The 22,376-nt window shown below is 41.2% G+C and overlaps 1 protein-coding gene across 7 annotated transcripts in view; it reads left to right on the top strand.

Annotated features, from left to right (window-relative positions):
* The window catches only part of GALNT13 (polypeptide N-acetylgalactosaminyltransferase 13), a 184,684-nt gene that overhangs the window by 153,538 nt on the left and 8,770 nt on the right, over positions 1-22,376 (top strand). For 4 of the 7 annotated variants that reach the window (XR_012717354.1, XM_075284489.1, XM_075284486.1 and 1 more), the window contains exon 10: positions 9,185-9,319. Coding sequence is in view for 5 of the 7 variants with exons in the window: in XM_075284489.1 (XP_075140590.1) it covers positions 9,185-9,319 (135 nt within the window). In the remaining 2 variants the exon portion in view is untranslated. Of the gene's footprint in view, positions 1-9,184; positions 9,320-20,560; positions 20,591-22,376 lie in introns of all 7 variants that reach the window. The other 3 variants (XR_012717353.1, XM_075284484.1, XM_075284487.1) reach the window with 1 other exon arrangement.

The following is a 22,376-nucleotide window of genomic DNA, read 5'->3' as shown; positions in this document are numbered from 1 at the left end:
GTGTTCGCTCATCTCTACATATGATATGACGTATCAGTTTTACAGTCCCCCCTCCAATCAGCAAAATAAAGGGGACACCCCTTCATTTCTTACAAGTACACCATTGCCATGATAGACATGATTGACATGTAAGCAAGCATTTAAAGCATAGAGTGCTACCAGCATCTACGTCCATTATGTGTCCATTACATGTCCATTACGTGTCCAGTACATGTCCATTACATGTCCATTACGTGTTAGCCTACATACAACCACTATAGAGTGGCCTTTTAAAGACACTTGTTTGATGTTGAAACGCGTTGTCTTTTTTGTCCTTAGAACCAATATATGTATTTTGTTTTATCTGGCTTTGTGCTCCTTGTAATTGGATTACGTCACACCAGCGGCGGTCTACAAGTTCCCGGTTTTTCTACTATTTCCACTTGACCTAGTGATTGGACACTACCAACCAGTCATTAATATCTTAAAGGAGATGTCTGGTCAATATTTTTTAAAGTCTGGCATAGCAAATTAATAATAAAAAAAAATAATACTCACTGATCCACCGTGCCAGATTCTTGGGGCTTCGGTCAGTGGGCATTTCCTATTCTCTATATGGAGATGGCACCAAGAAGTGGAAACCAACAAGGAAGTGATAAGCGTCAGAATGAGGAGGTTTTAAAGTATTGGGCAGACAACCCCTTTAAGGTTAGTCCAACAATGTCATCGTCCCCTAGAACCCCTTTAATGCAAACAGAACAGATATTGTGAATAGGCCTTGCGAGAGGAACACACGGGAGTTTCTTATCATTGTGGCTTCAAACCCGATGGTCACACACTCTATAGAATAATATTATGCAGACAGCTTGCGGTAGATCTCTAGAACATTTTTGGAACTCTCCTTTCCCCAGTGTGTTCCACCTCTAATCTACAATATAGACATCCCCCATTAATGTCAAGGCAGATAATTAAATCAGTGTGACATTTCTATCATAATTAGAGGAGAAGGGATGGAAGGCTCAGGTGACGGCTATTCCCAGAGAGTTGGAATAAAAGAAATAGTTCTGTCATATTTTCCTGCAGACACTCTTGACAACATAATACTCCGTAGAACAAGAAAGGTCGTTTAATCACATCAGCTTCGCCGGGCGCTGTGCAGGGAAACTACAGCATTTCAACTCATGTTCTTTATTCTTCCTGCGAGATCAAACTTTCCCAAGTTTGTCTTTGGCAAGAAATTTGCCTTAGATTTGAGCGTTTGATGTGCGGCAAAAATCAAGGATTAAAACAAATGATTGTTCAGTGTCATAGAGAACAAAGAAGAAGATCAAATACAACAGAGCCGGGGGTAGTGTCAACACCAGGCACGTCTAGGAAGATGTTAGGGTCTACTGGGCTCTACATAAGTCAAATCAGTGGTTATAAGGGTCACATAAAGATGGCTCGCCACTCTGTTTCAGTATTGTCCTATGTTGCATTATGCTGAGCAATCAGTTCTAATAGTAAATTATAACATAAGACTGGGCAATGTGGTGCAGGTATAGCGGTGACAGATGCTGGAGACATACATCAGCAGTTTAGAACTGTTTCGGATTTTAAAGAACACAATCCAGAACTTATAAGCAGCACCTAAAACAGTTGATTAACCCTTTTGTAATTTGCTGTCTTCTATGGCACCCCTGCGGGGAGGAAGCCTCCTTCTCCTCTCATATGTAGTCTCTCTGGTTAGCTTGGCAACTTTTTGCACATTGTATATATGGTAGAATATCTGTCAATGATTAGGGTTGAGCGATCGTGTTCGGAAAAAAACACGATCTTTTTAGGTGGGATCGAGATTGGTGATCATTTCCCACAATGTTTTGCTAGCTAGTCTCCCATTCATTCTAATGGAAGACTAGCTAACATCTCTAGTAGCTACTTACCTGAAGAGATGGCTGGTCCGGTGCCCGGTGTTCTTGTTCTTCTTCGCCTCGCTGTCCCCTGCCTCCCAGGTTAGGAGAGTGTGGGTGGGTTAGGAGAGTGTGAGCGGGTACTGGGAGGGGAGATGTCACGGCTCCCCACCCTGTTCCCGCCCACACTCTCCTAAGCTACAAGCCCCGCCTTCCTAGCTCTTTAAACACTAACCTGGGAGGCGGGTGCAGCGAGGCAAAGAAGACCGAGAACACCGAGCACCGGACCAGCCATCTCTTCAGGTAAGTGGAGACCAGGAGGGATTAAGTAGCCAGAGGATTAAAAAAAAATCCAAAACACAGCGTGGGTTCTACCAATTAAAGAGTTCAATTGTTAGATTCCATGCTGTATAGTGAATAAGATTGCTTTTAAAATCTGATCTCCGATTAGTAAAAAAATCCCATTGATTTGCATTGGGATCGAGATCGGGTTCGAATGAAAAATGATCGGAAATCGGATTTCAAAATTGATCCTGAAAAGTCAAGATCAGCTCAATCCTATCAATGATACAATGTATCAAACTTTATCAAAAACAATTGTACAATCTTTTTTTTGACAATAACAACAGCATGTACGGTAAATTCTTTGCAATATTAGAGTTAAATTCGCAACTTGCACACTTAACTCACAGGTATGCTAAGATAGCACCACGACAGGACCAGATCCCTATGGACCCACTGACTATTACAGGAGCAGTCAGGTATCCGTTATGAGGGCTGGCATGTTGCTGGACTTTTTCATTTGTGATTTTCGACAGAATTTGCGACAGAGGATCCGAGTCACTACAGAACTTCTGACGCTGGTGCATGTAGACTACTGTAAGAGTAGAAAGATATTTTCTCTATTACAGTATATGTTTCTTCTTTTTGCTTGCACTATTTGTGCAAAAAATTTCAAAAAAGTTTGTGACTATTTCGGTACACAAGGCCGGCTACTGACCTTATCCTGGCCTCCTGCTAGAGGAACGTGGGCAGATTATTCTGTGGAATGACTTTCTGAAGAGATTTTCGTTTCCCGCTTTGTTTAGCTTTCTAGTCCGGGCGCTTTTATCACTTGATTGCCGCTGTATTATGAGGACTTAGAGGAAGTGACAGCGTGATTTGAACCATTTAAGATATTTCACCCCAGTGCACAATGGCACTTCAGAACAATGTATAAACTAGGCCTGAGGAAATCACAGCTCATGAGGTGCTCTCGAAATATACAAGATGAGTCACTTCACTGTAGGTTTTATATATTACTTTAAGCATTCCCTAACACAAAACTGTCAAGTAATCTCTGCTGGCCTATCTAGAGGGAGAGACCTGGACCTCTGATTTATAGGTTTATATTATTTGGAGCAGGATTTTCTGGTAAAAAGGAGAATAAATTCTGCAGGACTCTTAGTGAAACAGTGAGAGTCCTGATTACTCCGCCCACACACAGTGCTTGACAGCTTTCAGTGGGTATCACTAGGCATAAACAGAAATTTTTCGACCATTTTGCATGTGGGTCATAATATGGACTCTCACTGTATCTCCTAGGAGTCCTGGCAGTTAGCTAAGGGTCCAGTAACAATTGAGCAACGCAGTACAAAATTGTAATCCAACAGAATAGTCAAAGGTAAAGCCAAAGGTGAGAAATGAGAATATAGGTAACAAAACAGCAAGAACAAGGCAATAGCAAGCACCAATATTAATATGAGTAAAGAATAAATAGGGAGGAAGAAGCTGCCATAGATTTGATAGGAAGAAAGGCTGTCAATCACACAGGCAAGGCTAAAATTAACTATTAGAGGAGCAGAGGGTGAAGGAGATGAGTGTGGTTACCAAGGTGAGGGAATAGGACAGTGTTCAGACAATACAAGAAGAACCCAAAAGAAGAAATTACAGCCGGACACGTCTCCTGTGCTTCAGCATGCGGCTGGAGGATGGCGCCAAAGCTCGGAGGGCGAGGATGTTACATTTATATATCACAGAACTCAGCTTCTCTCCTCTGTCATATAATCCTATATATCACAGAGTTCAGCTTCTCTCCTCTATCATATAACCCTATATATCACAGAGCTCAGCTTCTCTCCTCTATCATATAACCCTATATATCACAGAGCTCAGCTTCTCTCCTCTATCATATAATCCTATATACCACAGAACTCAGCTTCTCTCCTCTATCATATAACCCTATATATCACATGGTTCAGCTTCTCTCCTCTATCATATAACCTATATATCACAGAGCTCAGCTTCTCTCCTCTATCATATAACCCTATATATCACAGAGCTCAGCTTATCTCCTCTATCATATAACCCTATATATCACAGAGCTCAGCTTCTCTCCTCTATCATATAACCCTATATATCACAGAGCTCAGCTTCTCTCCTCTATCATATAACCCTATATATCACAGAGCTCAGCTTCTCTCCTCTATCATATAACCCTATATATCACAGAGCTCAGCTTCTCTCCTCTATCATATAACCCTATATATCACAGAGCTCAGCTTTTCTCCTCTATCATATAACCCTATATATCACAGAGCTCAGCTTCTCTCCTCTATCATATAACCCTATATATCACAGAGCTCAGCTTTTCTCCTCTATCATATAACCCTATATATCACAGAGCTCAGCTTCTCTCCTCTATCATATAACCCTATATATCACATAGCTCAGCTTCTCTCCCTCTATCATATAACCCGATATATCACTGAGCTCAGCTTCTCTCCTCTATCCTATACCCCTATATATCCCAGAGCTCAGCTTCTCTCCTCTATCATATAACCCTATATATCAGAGAGCTCAGCTTCTCTCCCTTGATTATATTCCATTCTCACATATATGGCAGTATAAATCACTTGGCAGGTTGGCCATAAGTATGTACGGCTTACAGCTCACGTGTGAACATGGTCTTATTTGCTGTAAGTGAATAGTCAGCGGTCTGCTTATGCAGTAAAACATCCCGGTCTGTGAACAGATTTGATACTTAACCTATTTTCACTGGAACACTTACACTATCTGAGCTTTCAGCTAGGAATGGATGAGTCAGTGCCGGCTCCTTGAGTAGATGGAGTGGATAATATGGATAATAAGCCTCTCTGGTTATCGCCGGACTCAGAGCAATATGTGCCCCTTGACCCAACATTTTTTTGTGTATTGATTCTTAGTCATTTGTGATAAGCAGATGATCTAATATACATCGAGCAGGAATAGACTGTAATAGACTCCATAAATCTCACACTGTCCAGGGCTGGATCGTCGCTAAGTAGCTGTAGGCTTCCTATAGCTCCCATTTATTTCTATTATGGGGAGAGATAATACATAAGGTGCAAAGAATAAGAATTATATTGGGAGAAATGGGGCAACACGGTGGCTCAGTGGTTAGCACTGCAGCCTTGCAGCGATGGAGTCCTGAGTTCAAATCCCGCCAGGAGCAACATCTGCAATGAGTTTGTATGTTCTCCCCGTGTTTGCGTGGATTTCCTCCCATTCTACAAAAACATACTGATAGGAAAAAAAAAAAAAGTACATTGTGATCCCCATATGGGGCTCACAATCTACAAAAATAACTAATATATTGGTAGAAATTGGAAAACTTGATTTAGTTCCACCTTATAGAAGGTCCCTCCCTATAGATCAATGCCTGGTTTTCCACACCCATTGTCTCTTATAAATGAGACAAACCCTACAAGCCTACTAGCTGGCGTCCAAGGCATAATAAAACCGTCCCAATATCTTTTGCTACAGAAACCCCCTTTTGCGTTCTTTCCCCCCTATGCCGCCATTTTGCACAGTACAGGTGTGATTGTATTTCCCGTACAGAACGATTGTAAATATGATCGATAACCCCGACATCTGCGGCCACATGTAGTATATTGATAATGCACATTATATTATTAGCTACGACAATTACAAGTCATATAGATGACGGGATAGCACGGAGACGCGCAGGCGGTTATTTTTATCACATTTCCGTATTTAGCTTTACAGAAATAACATAGTATTGAGCGTATGGGGTTTCCATGACAACAGCCGCACCATTGATTGTTTTCACTTTTTCCTGCAGCAATTAAAGGGCTTGTTCAGTAATGTGGCTGCCGGCCAAGGACCAGCACAGTAAACAATCACTGGGATAAGACCTCCGTACTTACATCCGCTCTGTACCCCATGTGGACGCCTCTGGAGTTTCTATACCAGAGAGACTTGTAGGTCGATATATAAGAGAACCCAACTCTTCTAGTGAATCCCATCCCCACGGTGCGGTAAAATCGGAGCATGTCAGTTATACGTACAGAAATGTTGGCGGTTTCTCTATAGGTATAGTGGAAGCAGTATGTCTGCAGAGGAAAACTCTGCAGACTTTCTGTGAAAGTCCTGTGGGGAAAAAACATGATGTGATGCCGCTACATTTTTCCCTTTTTGCTGTTGGACGCTACATGGGGGTCTTAGCCTAAAATAGAGTTTATGCTGACCTCCACCAATCCCCAATGGCTGCAGTTTTGGCAGTGCCCGGGTCCAGTTCTTTTGGAACCAGCGGGAGACCCTCCAGCACTGCAGCCACTGGTCCCCCAACATGGTGTCCATAAGACTACCCTTGCCCACTGTGGCCAGCGCGCTGCATCCAGCCTGCACAGAACGGCCGCCCAGACACTCAACCCATTAGTGTTACCTAAAGCTTCAACAGAGAAAGATGGTAAACTATAGGCGATGTGGTCGTGTCTAGGTGGCTCACACAGCAGTAAAAATGGCAATTTGTTCAGCCTTCCAGGTGGTGGGGGTGGATGACAACTTCTGGTTGCCGATTCAGGGAACAAGTTGGCATCCCAGCATAGGTGACTCCTCCTTATACAGCTACTGGCTATTGTTCCCTTCAATGGCCTCTACTTCTATAAGCCATCTCTCCCCTCTGACAGAGTAAATAACTCCAAGAAACTCACTGTGTACCAATCCCTACAAAGGGACTACACCATGGCCACCTACTTGGAGAGAATACGCCACCCCAAGCACAGACAGACCCTGAGCCGGTACAGACTGAGCGCCCACAACCTAGAGATAGAGACGGGGCGATACAGGCAGACGTACAAGCCACGGGAGAACAGACTGTGCCAGCACTGTGACCAGGGGGCCCTAGAAGACGAGACCCACTTCCTGCTACACTGCACCAAATACTCAGCTGTGAGGGCCGTCTACTACCAAAGACTCTCTGCCCACATCCCAGACTTCACATCTGCAGACGAGAAGAGGAAACTCTACATCCTACTGGGAGACGAAGAGGCCACTGTGGAGATCGCTGCCCAATACGTGTCCAGCTGTCACCAAACCAGAGGAAGATGAGACTCCACGGACTGTTATATTTATCCCAATACACCCGCCCCACCCCCACCTCCAACCCCCCCATATAGCAGTCACCAACGAAGAGGAAGATGAGACTCCATGGACTGTTATATTTATCCCAATACACCCGCCCCACCCCACCCCCACCTTCAACCCCACCCCCCCATATAGCGGTCACCAACGAAGAGGAAGATGAGACTCCATGGACTGTTATAACCCAAACCACCCCCCCGTACCCACCACCCACCCAACCCAACTCCCCCCCCCCTTCCCGCCCACTTTACTAGCTTTGGCAATGCCAAATACCTATTCGGACGTGCCAATAAAGCATTTTTTGATTTGATTTGATTTGAGTAGTAGTGGCCCTTAAATAGGAAGCCATCTCCTGTCCTGGGTAGTCTGATGTTATACAGACCACCCCACAGGGTGATTAAACATCTTCTACCTTGGTGCAACTGGTTAATTCTGCCAATATGGAATCAGTCTGTTACTTAGTTATCAAAGGTTCCGGAACATTGAAGACGCAATGACCTGCACCAATTATAGTATATATAGAGTGAATCCTCCAACATGGTGCACGTACATCGTAACACATGATACAAAATAACCAATAAACTCTGCTATGGCCAATAGATTGGTTCACTCACTATACTTACACTAAGTTCATACTAGTGTTCAGGGCTCCGTTGTTTGGCAGTGCATGGTGACCCAAAGGATGGAGACCCTGTACACTTAAGAAGTGGTTACACGCGGAAACATGCGGACCTAATAGAATATAATATAGTCCTTGCAGGACTTTTCTTTCCGACAATTGTAAGCAGACTCCAATGCAGGGCCCCATCGGGAAAGGGGTTTAACCCTTTCCGGTATAACAGGCTACCTGTTCAGGATCTGCGCCTGCACCACCTTACACCTTCACCCTGCAGGACATGACTGGGAATGACCACTCAGCAATCAGCATCAATGGTGACCATCTCCGTCGATGCTGGATGGAATCTGCATTCCCAGCCGTTTCCTACCATGTGGAGACCACATCGAGGAATCTGCCGCACAAGATTCTGCCTTGTAAATGGGACCTAAGTCTACTTGCTATACGTTATACTGCATTCAGACTCAAGTACATAACATACAAAGATGGAAAGGTGAAGGATTACGGCTTGTCATTGGGACTTTCCATTGCAGATGCATCATATTTAAGGAGCACCTTGGCAGAAATGGATACACCTTATTAGAAGTTGGTGTGGTCTGTTGGACATCATTGGTATCCATAATGTAATGAGCATTATGGCGTACATTATAAGCCGTTATATACTGTAGATATTAACAGAGACTGCGAACGATACAGAAGAGACTTGTCAGAAGTTCTTATTGGTATCGATCAAAGTGTTGAAACCCTTAATAGTTAACATGAATCGGCCATATTTAGATTCCCATTCCCCATTGACTACCGTCAGCTGTATTCAGGAGATGTATAGACAAGTCAGTGTAACGCAGCTCCATGACCCATCTTCACCTCCCCTCAATAAGGCTCTCTGGGATTTTTGACGGCAGGAATAGAACTATCCTTGGTGTCAAAAATAATGAAAACCAACAAAAATGTGAAAGTTCCCTTCAGGTCATGTATGGCTTGACTGTTGTGCAACTTATTGGAAGAGTATTAGCAAATTTTTTACAACAAAGGTCATGGCCGTGAGGGCTTTCACTTCTATGACAGTAGGTGGCAGTGTAGCAGGAGGACTTGACAGTTATTTTCTGCATTGTTACCCCTACTATAAACCAATGGTGGGGGTGCGTGGAATAACAAGGACGTGATGCTTTATATACAGTATGTGTGATTTTGTGGTCAGTATATATTGGTAGGATACAGAAGCGGGTAGATACCTACCATGAGAAGGGTCTTAGATGGCAGAAATATTTATGTTCCTTGATATAATTCTATTTTTCAGGTCTTTTCTTATACGGCCGACAAAGAAATCCGCACAGATGATTTATGTCTGGATGTCTCAAGACTCAATGGCCCAGTCATCATGCTGAAGTGTCATCACATGAGAGGTAACCAGCTCTGGGAATATGATGCGGAGGTAGGTCCGATACTGATCATGTGTGATACCGATCCAATGGTTTTACTGATCTGCTTAGATATTGTACCTTCTACTTCCAACTTCCCCACCAAGGTCCCATCTCCTCCCAGCAGACTCCTATCTACATGGTGCCATAAGTGTCTGTGACTTAGATAGTATAGCACACAGTAAGCCCCATAGTCTAATCTGTGATGTCATCGCCAGTAGCCATACAATAATACAAATCACTGTACAAAGCAATGGGGTGAAGGTCAACGGGTCATAAACAAATCATAATCCTATTGTATTATTGCAGTGGGAAACTACAACTCTCAGCATGTGTTTCCTTTGGCTGATGTAGTATTATTAAAGATATTTTCGATAATATCGTAATCATTTTTGATAATTTTGTAAAACTCACTAGCGACCTGAAGAATTAAAGGGATCCTATTACAGTGAAAATTTCCAGCATGAGTTATGTTATTAGACCAAGGGTCTATTCTTCCTTCCTCTCTCCTTAAAGTGTATGTCTACTTGTGCAACTGTGTGTTTGTGTTGCTCCGAAGACTTTGCAAATCATCCTGGTTAAGCATATCCTACTGCTTTGTGCGTACAGTCCCGGGGCTAGCCGACGGGTCCCACAAATCTCTCTGCTGTCCTAGTTACCCCTGATAGTTTACTACAGATACAGTGTCAGGCTGGCCCATAAGGGCTCGTTCACACGGTGTAACGTCCCGCGAGATTTGGCACGTGTACGCCGCGTGACCCTTTGCGTGCCGTACACGCTCCCATTGAGTTCAATGGGAGCGGGGATCGTATGCGCCGCGCTAGTTTGCGGCCGTGTATAAATGCATGGCCGCAAACTAACGCGGAGCATACGATCCCCGCTACCATTGAACTCAATGGGAGCGTGTACGGCACGCAAAGGGTCACGCGGCGTACACGTGCCACATCACGCGGCACGTTACACCGTGTGAACGAGCCCTAAGGCTACCAGAATATAATGGTCCAGGAGAAGACACCCAAATGTGAAGGGTCCTATAGTGGTCTACTCCTAAGTGTAACTTAAGGTTGGGTTATCAGAGTCATTTTATCTGGAGAGCCCAGTAACATTGGTCTCTCAATATTGGTCTGAAAGTGGACAAACCCTTAAAAGGGTTGTTTTTTTTTTGCAACATAGATTAGATCAGATTAGTAGACATTCTTTAGTTTGTTGCAAAAACGCTGCGTTTTACAATACCTGCAACGTGGACAAGATTGTGGCTTCACTGCCACTTCACTACATGGAGCCTGAGCCATGACTGCAGCAACAGACTACACTCCGGGCTTGTTTGTAGTCTGTAACACAAAGATCTGTTACATTGTGTTACATTAAACACTACGATTTGCAAAGTTGGTTATTTGTATTGAAGTGCACTGGAGTAATAAATAAAGTCTCCATATCCTTAGAGATAAAAACATTCGGCACCGATACTCAGAACATGCAATCTGTGTAATGTATAGAAAACAAAGGAAGGGCCTCCAATGGGATCAGAACTTCTAGTCCAATATTTTTGAAGGTTTTAGTATTAAATCCACTTCACAATGAAATTGTTCTAAAGAACTGAGTGTTTATTATGGTGTTATAGCTAATACTAGAGTGTTAGAGCAGAATGCGAGCCGCGCACATTTCCATGATCCCACAGCACATCTGTAATTTCGTGTCTTCCATTGTACGTCTTCTCTTCTCTGTTGTCATGGTTTTGAAGATTAAAGCTGACCTTAATGTAAGGTCGGCCACTTTCCCCTTATGGCATTTTAGATAGCATTTAAAAAGACTAAAGATGTCCCATGGAAATAGATCTTTAGATTTAGTGACATAGAGAAGGAATGCGAGACTCGGCTCATCTCATTCTGACTGCCAAGTGCCTATGATTGAAACCTAACACATTATTCCATCAGCTCCGGTGGTGTACGGCTCTGCACATTACTATGGGGTGCGGTAGATCACACAGATGAATATTATATGTGCATATATATGTGACATTATATGAAAGCCTGCATAGAACTATCCACACCTCCTGAGGATAAGAAAGAGACTGTGACATAGATACACTGTATAACAGGATAGAGGAGAGAAGCTGAGCTCTGTGATATATAGGGTTATATGATAGGGGAGAGAAGCTGAGCTCTGTGATATATAGGATTATATGATAGAGGAGAGAAGCTGAGCTCTGTGATATATAGGTTATAGGATAGAGGAGATAAGCTGAGCTCTGTGATATATAGGGTTATATGATAGAGGAGAGAAGCTGAGCTCTGTGATATATAGGGTTATATGATAGGGGAGAGAAGCTGAGCTCTGTGATATATAGGGTTATATGATAGAGGAGAGAAGCTGAGCTCTGTGATATATAGGGTTATAGGATAGAGGAGAGAAGCTGAGCTCTGTGATATATAGGGTTATAGGATAGAGGAGAGAAGCTGAGCTCTGTGATATATAGGGTTATAGGATAGAGGAGAGAAGCTGAGCTCTGTGATATATAGGGTTATAGGATAGAGGAGAGAAGCTGAGCTCTGTGATATATAGGGTTATATGATAGAGGAGAGAAGCTGAGCTCTGTGATATATAGGGTTATAGGATAGAGGAGAGAAGCTGAGCTCTGTGATATATAGGGTTATAGGATAGAGGAGAGAAGCTGAGCTCTGTGATATATAGGGTTATAGGATAGAGGAGAGAAGCTGAGCTCTGTGATATATAGGGTTATAGGATAGAGGAGAGAAGCTGAGCTCTGTGATATATAGGGTTATAGGATAGAGGAGAGAAGCTGAGCTCTGTGATATATAGGGTTATATGATAGAGGAGAGAGGCTGAGCTCTGTGATATATAGGTTATAGGATAGAGGAGAGAAGCTGAGCTGTGATATATAAGGTTATAGGATAGAGGAGAGAAGCTGAGCTCTGTGATATATAGGGTTATAGGATAGATGAGAGAAGCTGAGCTCTGTGATATATAGGGTTATAGGATAGAGGAGAGAAGCTGAGCTCTGTGATATATAGGGTTATATGATAGAGGAGAGAGGCTGAGCTCTGTGATATATAGGTTATAGGATAGAGGAGAGAAGCTGAGCTGTGATATATAAGGTTATATGATAGAGGAGAGAAGCTGAGCTCTGTGATATATAGGGTTATAGGATAGAGGAGAGAAGCTGAGCTCTGTGATATATAGGGTTATAGGATAGAGGAGAGAAGCTGAGCTCTGTGATATATAGGGTTATAGGATAGAGGAGAGAAGCTGAGCTCTGTGATATATAGGGTTATAGGATAGAGGAGAGAAGCTGAGCTCTGTGATATATAGGGTTATAGGACAGAGGAGAGAAGCTGAGCTCTGTGATATATAGGGTTATATGATAGAGGAGAGAAGCTGAACTCTGTGATATATAGGGTTATATGATAGAGGAGAGAAGCTGAGCTCTGTGATATATAGGGGTATATGATAGAGGAGAGAAGCTGAGCTCTGTGATATATAGGGTTATATGATAGAGGAGAGAAGCTGAGCTCTGTGATATATAGGGTTATATGATAGAGGAGAGAAGCTGAGCTCTGTGATATATAGGGGTATATGATAGAGGAGAGAAGCTGAGCTCTGTGATATATAGGGATATATGATAGAGGAGAGAAGCTGAGCTCTGTGATATATAGGGTTATATGATAGAGGCAGAAACAAGGTATACAAGTAGAGCTGTCAGTCACTGTCAGGGTGGGGTCATCAGGACTATTACTGTACATATTGCAGCAAACAAACCAACTTGGTCATCCCTTCCACAGACTATACAATAGTCGTTCTGGTGCACACTGTATATGGCTATATGCAAACACACAAAATTGCAGCAGCATTTTTCTAAAACACTGAAAATATTTCTACTATGTCTATTATATATATGGTTATAAAAATAAGCTTCTTAGCGCCCCCTGTCAGCAATAATGTACCCTTTTAGATGGGACCCTACATAGACTTTTGCCTGAACCTAGATCAAGTAAATCTAGGGAAAGTGTAGTGCAGCCCTAGTGTAATACTGCCTTAGGCCGATGGGTGGCAGCATGAACGATCAAAAGTAGCCCATCATATGTACAATAAAGCTAAGAAACCTGGTCAGCCCTGCCCAACAATATCTGCACATTGCTACAGTACACAGGCAAACACAAACTATTGCACAGACTCTCTATTGGACTTTTGCTGGAGTGCTGCAACTTTGTAACATATTTCTTTCCTTCTAATAAATACTATACATGTACTAATAAATAATACCGACACACTGAGTGGAGTCTCCAGGATAGTGTCAGTGTCATATTTGCTGGTTCTCAGTTTCCTCCCCCAGGAGAAAAGCACCAGAGAGAAGGGCCCAAATCCCAGAGGACTCATTAAAGGCAAATCAATTATTACATAAGGATGCATGGCGCTCGGAACCGCCTAGCTTCATCAATATAGATTTACTGTATGCGGGAAGATATTTCTACTCTAACAAGATCTAATCAACAGCTCATTACTGAGATCTGGCTACACTGCTGCCATAGTCTGAGAACAAGTGGAGAAACTGTGTGTGTGTCTATATACTGTATATCAGATAGGTAAGCAAATAGACTCAAATAAGATGTTGAGGAACATAGATATATAGATAGATGTGTTGTAGATATGTGATTAAGTAACATATCGCGCTAGATAGATAGATAGATACATAGATACATAGATACATAGATAGATGATAGATATTAGATAGATAGATAGATATTAAATAGATAGATAGATAGATAGATAGATAGATAGATAGATGATAGATAGATATTAGATAGATAGATAGATAGATAGATAGATAGATATTAGATAGATAGATAGATGATAGATAGATATTAGATAGATAGATAGATAGATAGATAGATAGATAGATAGATAGATGATAGATATTAGATAGATAGATAGATAGATAGATAGATAGATATTAGATAGATAGATAGATAGATATTAGATAGATAGATAGATAGATAGATAGATAGATATTAGATAGATAGATAGATAGATAGATAGATAGATAGGAGATAGATAGATAGATAGGAGATAGATAGATATTAGATAGATAGATAGATGATAGATAGAATAGATAGATAGATAGATAGATAGATAGATAGATAGATAGATAGATAGGAGATAGATAGATAGATGATGAATAGATAGATAGATAGATAGATAGATAGATAGATAGATAGATAGATAGATAATGAAACATTTGCAACAATAGGAAGGGAGAGAGGACTAGAGGAGGGAGTGAAATTCAGACACTACATTGGTCCATGTATGTAGAGCCCCCAGTGGTGAGATATTGCTTGTCAAAGAAACTGTCTTGACTATTTTCGCATTGTATGAAGGTATTATTTATGCATTGTATGGCAATATTATCTCCACATCTTATTGAGATATTACCAGTATGTCTGCATTGTATGGGGGTATTATTTATGTAGTGTATGGGGATATTTTTATGTAGTATATAGGGGTATTATTTATGTAGTGTATGGGGGTATTATTTATGTAGTGTATCGGGATATTATTTATATAATGTATGGGAGTATTATTTATGTAATGTATAGAGGTATTATTTATGTAGTGTATGGGGGTATTATTTATGTAGTGTATGGGGGTATTATTTATGTAGTGTATCGGGATATTATTTATATAATGTATGGGAGTATTATTTATGTAATGTATAGAGGTATTATTTATGCATTTTATAGGGGTATTATTTATGTAGTGTATAGAGGTATTATTTATGTAGTGTATGGGGGTATTATTTATGTAGTGTATGGGGGTATTATTTATGTAGTGTATCGGGATATTATTTATATAATGTATGGGAGTATTATTTATGTAATGTATAGAGGTATTATTTATGCATTTTATAGGGGTATTATTTATGTAGTGTATAGAGGTATTATTTATGTAGTGTATGGGGGTATTATTTATGTAGTGTATGGGGGTATTATTTATGTAGTGTATCGGGATATTATTTATATAATGTATGGGAGTATTATTTATGTAATGTATAGAGGTATTATTTATGCATTTTATAGGGGTATTATTTATGTAGTGTATAGAGGTATTATTTATGTAGTGTATGGGGGTATTATTTATGCATTGTATAGAGGTATTATTTATGTAGTGTACTGTATAGAGGTATTATTTATGCATTTTATGGGGGTATTATTTATGTAGTGTATAGGGGTATTATTTATGTAGTGTATTGTGGTATTATTTATGTAGTGAATGGAGGTATTATTTATGTAGTGTATAGGGGTATTATTTATGTAGTGTATTGTGGTATTATTTATGTAGTGTATGGAGGTATTATTTATGTAGTGTATAGGGGTATTATTTATGTAGTGTATAGGGGTATTATTTATGTAATGTATGGGGGTATTATTTATGTAGTGTATGAGGGTATTATTTATGTAGTATATGGGGGTATTATTTATGTAGTGTATTGGGGTACTAGTTATGTACTGTATGAGGGTACTATTTTACTGTCTTGTGCAGGCGTTGCATGGGTCCAGGTCCAGTCTGTAATGGCGCTATCTATAGAGATGGCTTACTAGTCTGTGTCACACAGTATACTGAATGTGCTCTTCCTATACACTCATCATTAGAATGAAGCAGTACACAAATAGTAAACCGCCTGATCTATTGTAGAGCTTATTTCCAACACATAAATACAATTGCCATTATTGGCTGATATAAAACCTCCTAACCTTTAGGCAGTAACTGTAAACCTGACAATGGTGGATGTCACCTTTATAACCCGCTGTAATAGTCATGCCAATAACATGGTGTGAAGGCAGCCTGTCCCCTTCTACATTCCCTGTAACGGGTGCCATAATCAGTATGGCCATTAGATGGCGCTATTATGAAAGAGTTTTGGAGTATTAGTGAATCGCTTTATGTAAGTGGTAAATTTAGTTGCAGCCGATCCTTACTCAGCAGTACGTGCTGAGATGTGGAAAGTGACATCTGAGGCGTCCATTCATCTACACACTACAGAGAGGAGATAAATGTGGCTGCCAAAACCACCGCCGGGCCCCATCTCTGGACCCGTCCTAATTGGGCCTTCTCTGAACATCCCTGACTGTTTGTATGGCTGAAAATAAGCGTCAGCCTTTATCCTGCTGTAGTGAGGGAGACATAGACCAGAGCGCAGTATCATAGACGAGATTACTTGTGTATATACAGCATAAAAGATCATCTATCTACAGTATCTATTTAGAGTATCTCACTATTCTATCTATCTATCTATCTATCTATCTATCTATCTATCTATCTATCTATCTATCATTTCTATCTATCTATTATCTATGTATCTCCTATCTATCTATCTATCTATCTATCTATCTATCTATCTATCTATCATCTATCTATCTATCTATCTATCTATCTATCTATCATTTCTATCTATCTATTATCTATGTATCTCCTATCTATCTATCTATCTATCTATCTATCTATCTATCTATCTATCTATCTATCTATTCATCTATCTATCTATCTATCTATCTATCTATCTATCTATCTATCTGTCTGTCTATGTTGCTGCCTATCTATCAAACAGACCATGTGACAGGAGGAATAAATGAGGAACATGATAACTAAAAGGGCCCCTATAGATGAACTCTCCATAGGGTCATCACTTCATGTAGCGCGATTGCAGACAGCGAATCTATCAAAATAATTCCTAGAAGACCCCATCAATGTCAGCGACTTTCCCAATCTGATATCTTTAGATTTATTACATGTAATGCTGCAGCATATAAGTGAATATAACATTTTAGCAGGGATGTTGGTACGTATGGATCGTATGACCCCTCTCATGGCCGTCTGTAGTCTCTCAGATCGCTCTGCAGTGATATCGCCGCAGTCAGCGCCGCACTTTAGGACATGACAGGTACACATTAATATTTCATTAAGATAGAACATTAATTATTCATCGTTCTGCAGATTATATTAATGAACTCTGGTAATTGCTGCAGTCACCGAGTTACACACAAGCATCATAGGAGAGGCGGCCGGACTACAACTCCCAGCATGTCATGTGATTCTGTACAAAGATTAAGGCTTCAGGGAATGTACCGGCTAATGTAGTCCAAGCAAGCTATAGACAGCAACTCATGTTATAGAACTATATAAAGAAGAATGTATAATACCGCATATAGTACCATGTAGACTTGTAGAGAACATGTACAGAACCATATACAGAACTTTATACAGAACCTTGTATAGAACCATGTACAGAACAACATATAGAACTATGTATAGAACATGTACAGAACCAAGTACAGAACAACATATAAAACCACATATAGAACCATGTATAGAACAATGTACAGAACTATGTATAGAAGCACATACATAACCACATATAGAACAACTAGCCTCTGCCCGCGACTTCATCTGCGTGTTGTTGGCTTGATGATCCACCTATATTCATCAAATTGCTGCCGTCGATGATTCGCCTGCTCCGGCGTTTCAGCAGCTCTTAAGCTGTCCTACTGCTGAACTTGTTCCTCACACTATGCCTGTGATTGTTCCGGCATCTCAGCAGCTCACTGGGACGCCATATAATGAGCATGTTGTTGGAGCCGATGATCCCCGTCAGCTCCGCTTGAGGAGAACTCTATGACTTCTGGCTTCCTTCATAGCTCTCGTTGTTTTAGAATTTTGCAACAAATTAGATTTTTTTTCCCGACATGTTTAAAAGTAGCAAACTACCAACTTACAGTACATTAAAGGTGTTTTCCCATCCAGTGTGTCAGCACTGCCTGGAGCAGATCAGATAATATGCAAATGCATGTACACAATCCACTGAGGGTTAGCTGAGTGTTTACACATAGAGATAACAGCCCTGGGACCTGAGATAAGGCTGCTGCAAGAACAGTATATTATAGTATGTTAAAATAAATTCATAACAGCCGTGAAGCCATGTCATTTACCGGGATTAAAAGTAGCCTACAGTCCTATGAAAAAGTTTGGGCACCCCTATTAATCTTAATCATTTTTCGTTCTAAATATTTTGGTGTTTATAACAGCCATTTCAGTTTGATATATCTAATAACTGATGGACACAGTAATATTTCAGGATTGAAATGAGGTTTATTGTACTAACAGAAAATGTGCAATATGCATTAAACCAAAATTTGACCGGTGCAAAAGTATGGGCACCTCAACAGAAAAGTGACATTAATATTTAGTAGATCCTCCTTTTGCAAAGATAACAGCCTCTAGTCGCTTCCTGTAGCTTTTAATCAGTTCCTGGATCCTGGATAAAGGTATTTTGGACAAACAATTCAAGTTCAGTTAAGTTAGATGGTCGCCGAGCATGGACAGCCCGCTTCACATCATCCCACAGATGTTCAATGATATTCAGGTCTGGGGACTGGGATGGCCATTCCAGAACATTGTAATTGTTCCTCTGCATGAATGCCTGAGGATTTGGAGCGGTGTTTTGGATCATTGTCTTGCTGAAATATCCATCCCCGGCGTAACTTCAACTTCGTCACTGATTCTTGAACATTATTCTCAAGAATCTGCTGATACTGAGTGGAATCCATGCGACCCTCAACTTTAACAAGATTCCCGGTACCGGCATTGGCCACACAGCCCCAAAGCATGATGGAACCTCCACCAAATTTTACAGTGGGTAGCAAGTGTTTTTCTTAGAATGCTGTTTCTTTTTGGACGCCATGCATAATGCCTTTTTTTTTATAACCAAACAACTCAATCTTTGTTTCCAAAATGAAGTTGGCTTCTCCAAATGTGCTTTTGCATACCTCAGGCGACTCTGTTTGTGGCGTGCTTGCAGAAACGGCTTCTTTCTCATCACTCTCCCATACAGCTTCTCCTTGTGCAAAGTGCGCTGTATTGCTGACTGATGCACAGTGACACCATCTGCAGCAAGATGATGCTGCAGCTCTTTGGAGGTGGTCTGTGGATTGTCCTTGACTGTTCTCACCATTCTTCTTCTCTGCCTTTCTGATATCTTTCTTGGCCTGCCACTTCTGGGCTTAACAAGAACTGTCCCTGTGGTCTTCCATTTCCTTACTATGTTCCTCACAGTGGAAACTGACAGGTTAAATCTCTGAGACAACTTTTTGTATCCTTCCCCTGAACAACTATGTTGAACAATCTTTGTTTTCAGATCATTTGAGAGCGGGCTGTCCATGCTCGGCGACCATCAAACTTAACTGAACTTGAATTGTTTTGTAGAAAGAAATGGTCCAAAATACTTTCATCCAGGATCCAGGAACTGATTAAAAGCTACAGGAAGCGACTAGAGGCTGTTATCTCTGCAAAAGGAGGATGTACTAAATATTAATGTCACTTTTCTGTTGAGGTGCCCATATTTTTGCACCGGTCAAATTTTGGTTTAATGCATATTGCGCATTTTCTGTTAGTACACTAAACCTCATTTCAATCCTGAAATATTACTGTGTCCATCAGTTATTAGATATATCAAACTGAAATGGCTGTTGCAAACACAAAAATATTTAGAACTAAAAATGATTAAGATTAATAGGGGTGCCCAAACTTTTTCATAGGACTGTATGTTTGAATCGAGGTTACAATCTATCTATGTGCCAAATTTCATTGCAATCTGTTAAGCCGTTTTTGCGTGATTGAGGAACAAACATCTAAACACACAAACTTTCACATTTTAGTAGGATAATATTAGTAGGATAGGATAGTAGGATGTATAGAACCACAGAGAAAGCCATATAGAATCATGTATGGAATCATATACAGAACCTCATATAGAACCACATATCGAACCATGTACAACACCACTATCCTTTATAGAACCACATAGAATTATGCATCAAACTGTGTATAGAACCACGTACAGAACCACATCCACAACCATGTATAGGAGCACATATAAAAACATGTTGAACCATATACAGAACCACTTATGGAACCATGTACAGAACCACACATAGAACCATGTCCAGAACCACATATAGAACCATGTATAGATCCACATATCTTTCTAAAGAAGTAGGCAGGCAGCCTTTCTTTTATTGATGACCCATCCTAAGGATAGGTGATCAATTATTTATCCTGGAAACCCCTTTCCCTTTATCACTGCACCAAAACTAAGCTTTTTTTTTCTACATACCAGTTGTAGTCTAGAAGGGCCTCGATACCCTAAACCTTATGTCACTCATTTATCTATGTTTTTCCTTTGTCAGTATGCAGGTAAATGGGAATTTAATTTTGAGGTAAGACATTTTTGTAACTTTTTGTAAATATAAATTAGTACATACAGTGAAACCTCTTTAAGATCACCTAAAACTGTATTAAAAAATGGTCTAGAGATGAGGTCTTATAGAGGAGTAGTCTTGTAGAGGAGTAGTCTTGTAGAGGAGAGGTCTTGTAGAGGAGAGGTCTTGTAGAGGAGTAGTCTTGTAGAGGAGAGGTCTTGTAGAGGAGAGGTCTTGTAGAGGAGTAGTCTTGTAGAGGAGCGGTCTTGTAGAGGAGCGGTCTTGTAGAGGAGTAGTCTTGTAGAGGAGAGGTCTTGTAGAGGGGTGGTCTTGTAGAGGAGAGGTCTTGTAGAGGAGAGGTCTTGTAGAGGAGAGGTCTTGTAGAGGAGTGGTCTTGTAGAGGAGTAGTCTTGTAGAGGAGTGGTCTTGTAGAGGAGTAGTCTTGTAGAGGAGTAGTCTTGTAGAGGAGTAGTCTTGTAGATAAGTAGTCTTGTAGAGGAGAGGTCTTGTAGAGGAGTAGTCTTGTAGAGAAATAGTCTTGTAGAGGAGAGGTCTTGTAGAGGGGTGGTCTTGTAGAGGAGTAGTCTTGTAGAGGAGAGGTCTTGTAGAGGAGTAGTCTTGTAGAGGAGAGGTCTTGTAGAGGAGTAGTCTTGTAGAGGAGTAGTCTTGTAGAGGAGTAGTCTTGTAGATAAGTAGTCTTGTAGAGGAGAGGTCTTGTAGAGGAGTAGTCTTGTAGAGAAATAGTCTTGTAGAGGAGTGGTCTTGTAGAGGGGTGGTCTTGTAGAGGAGTAGTCTTGTAGAGGAGAGGTCTTGTAGAGGAGTAGTCTTGTAGAGGAGAGGTCTTGTAGAGGAGTGGTCTTGTAGAGGAGTAGTCTTGTAGAGGAGAGGTCTTGTAGAGGAGTAGTCTTGTAGAGGAGAGGTCTTGTAGAGGAGCGGTCTTGTAGAGGAGTGGTCTTGTAGAGGAGTAGTCTTGTAGAGAAATAGTCTTGTAGAGGAGAGGTCTTGTAGAGGGGTGGTCTTGTAGAGGAGTAGTCTTGTAGAGGAGAGGTCTTGTAGAGGAGTAGTCTTGTAGAGGAGAGGTCTTGTAGAGGAGTGGTCTTGTAGAGGAGTAGTCTTGTAGAGGAGAGGTCTTGTAGAGGAGTAGTCTTGTAGAGGAGAGGTCTTGTAGAGGAGCGGTCTTGTAGAGGAGTGGTCTTGTAGAGGAGTAGTCTTGTAGAGGAGTGGTCTTGTAGAGGAGTAGTCTTGTAGAGGAGTAGTCTTGTAGAGGAGTGGTCTTGTAGAGGAGTGGTCTTGTAGAGGAGTAGTCTTGTAGAGGAGTAGTCTTGTAGAGGAGAGGTCTTGTAGAGGAGTAGTCTTGTAGAGGAGAGGTCTTGTAGAGGAGTAGTCTTGTAGAGGAGTGGTCTTGTAGAGGAGTGGTCTTGTAGAGGAGTGGTCTTGTAGAGGAGAGGTCTTGTAGGGGAGAGGTCTTGTAGAGGAGTGTTCTTGTAGAGAAGTAGTCTTGTAGAGGAGAGGTCTTGTAGAGGAGTAGTCTTGTAGAGGAGAGGTCTTGTAGAGGAGTGTTCTTGTAGAGGAGTAGTCTTGTAGAGGAGAGGTCTTGTAGAGGAGCGGTCTTGTAGAGGAGTGGTCTTGTAGAGGAGTAGTCTTGTAGAGGAGTGGTCTTGTAGAGGAGTAGTCTTGTAGAGGAGTAGTCTTGTAGAGGAGTGGTCTTGTAGAGGAGTGGTCTTGTAGAGGAGTAGTCTTGTAGAGGAGTAGTCTTGTAGAGGAGAGGTCTTGTAGAGGAGTAGTCTTGTAGAGGAGAGGTCTT

The sequence above is a fragment of the Leptodactylus fuscus genome, chromosome 8 (assembly GCF_031893055.1).
Source record: "Leptodactylus fuscus isolate aLepFus1 chromosome 8, aLepFus1.hap2, whole genome shotgun sequence".
NCBI classification, from domain to species: Eukaryota; Metazoa; Chordata; class Amphibia; order Anura; family Leptodactylidae; genus Leptodactylus; species Leptodactylus fuscus.
Note: the sequence above shows the minus strand (reverse complement) of the source record. Positions and strands in the feature narration are given on the sequence as shown.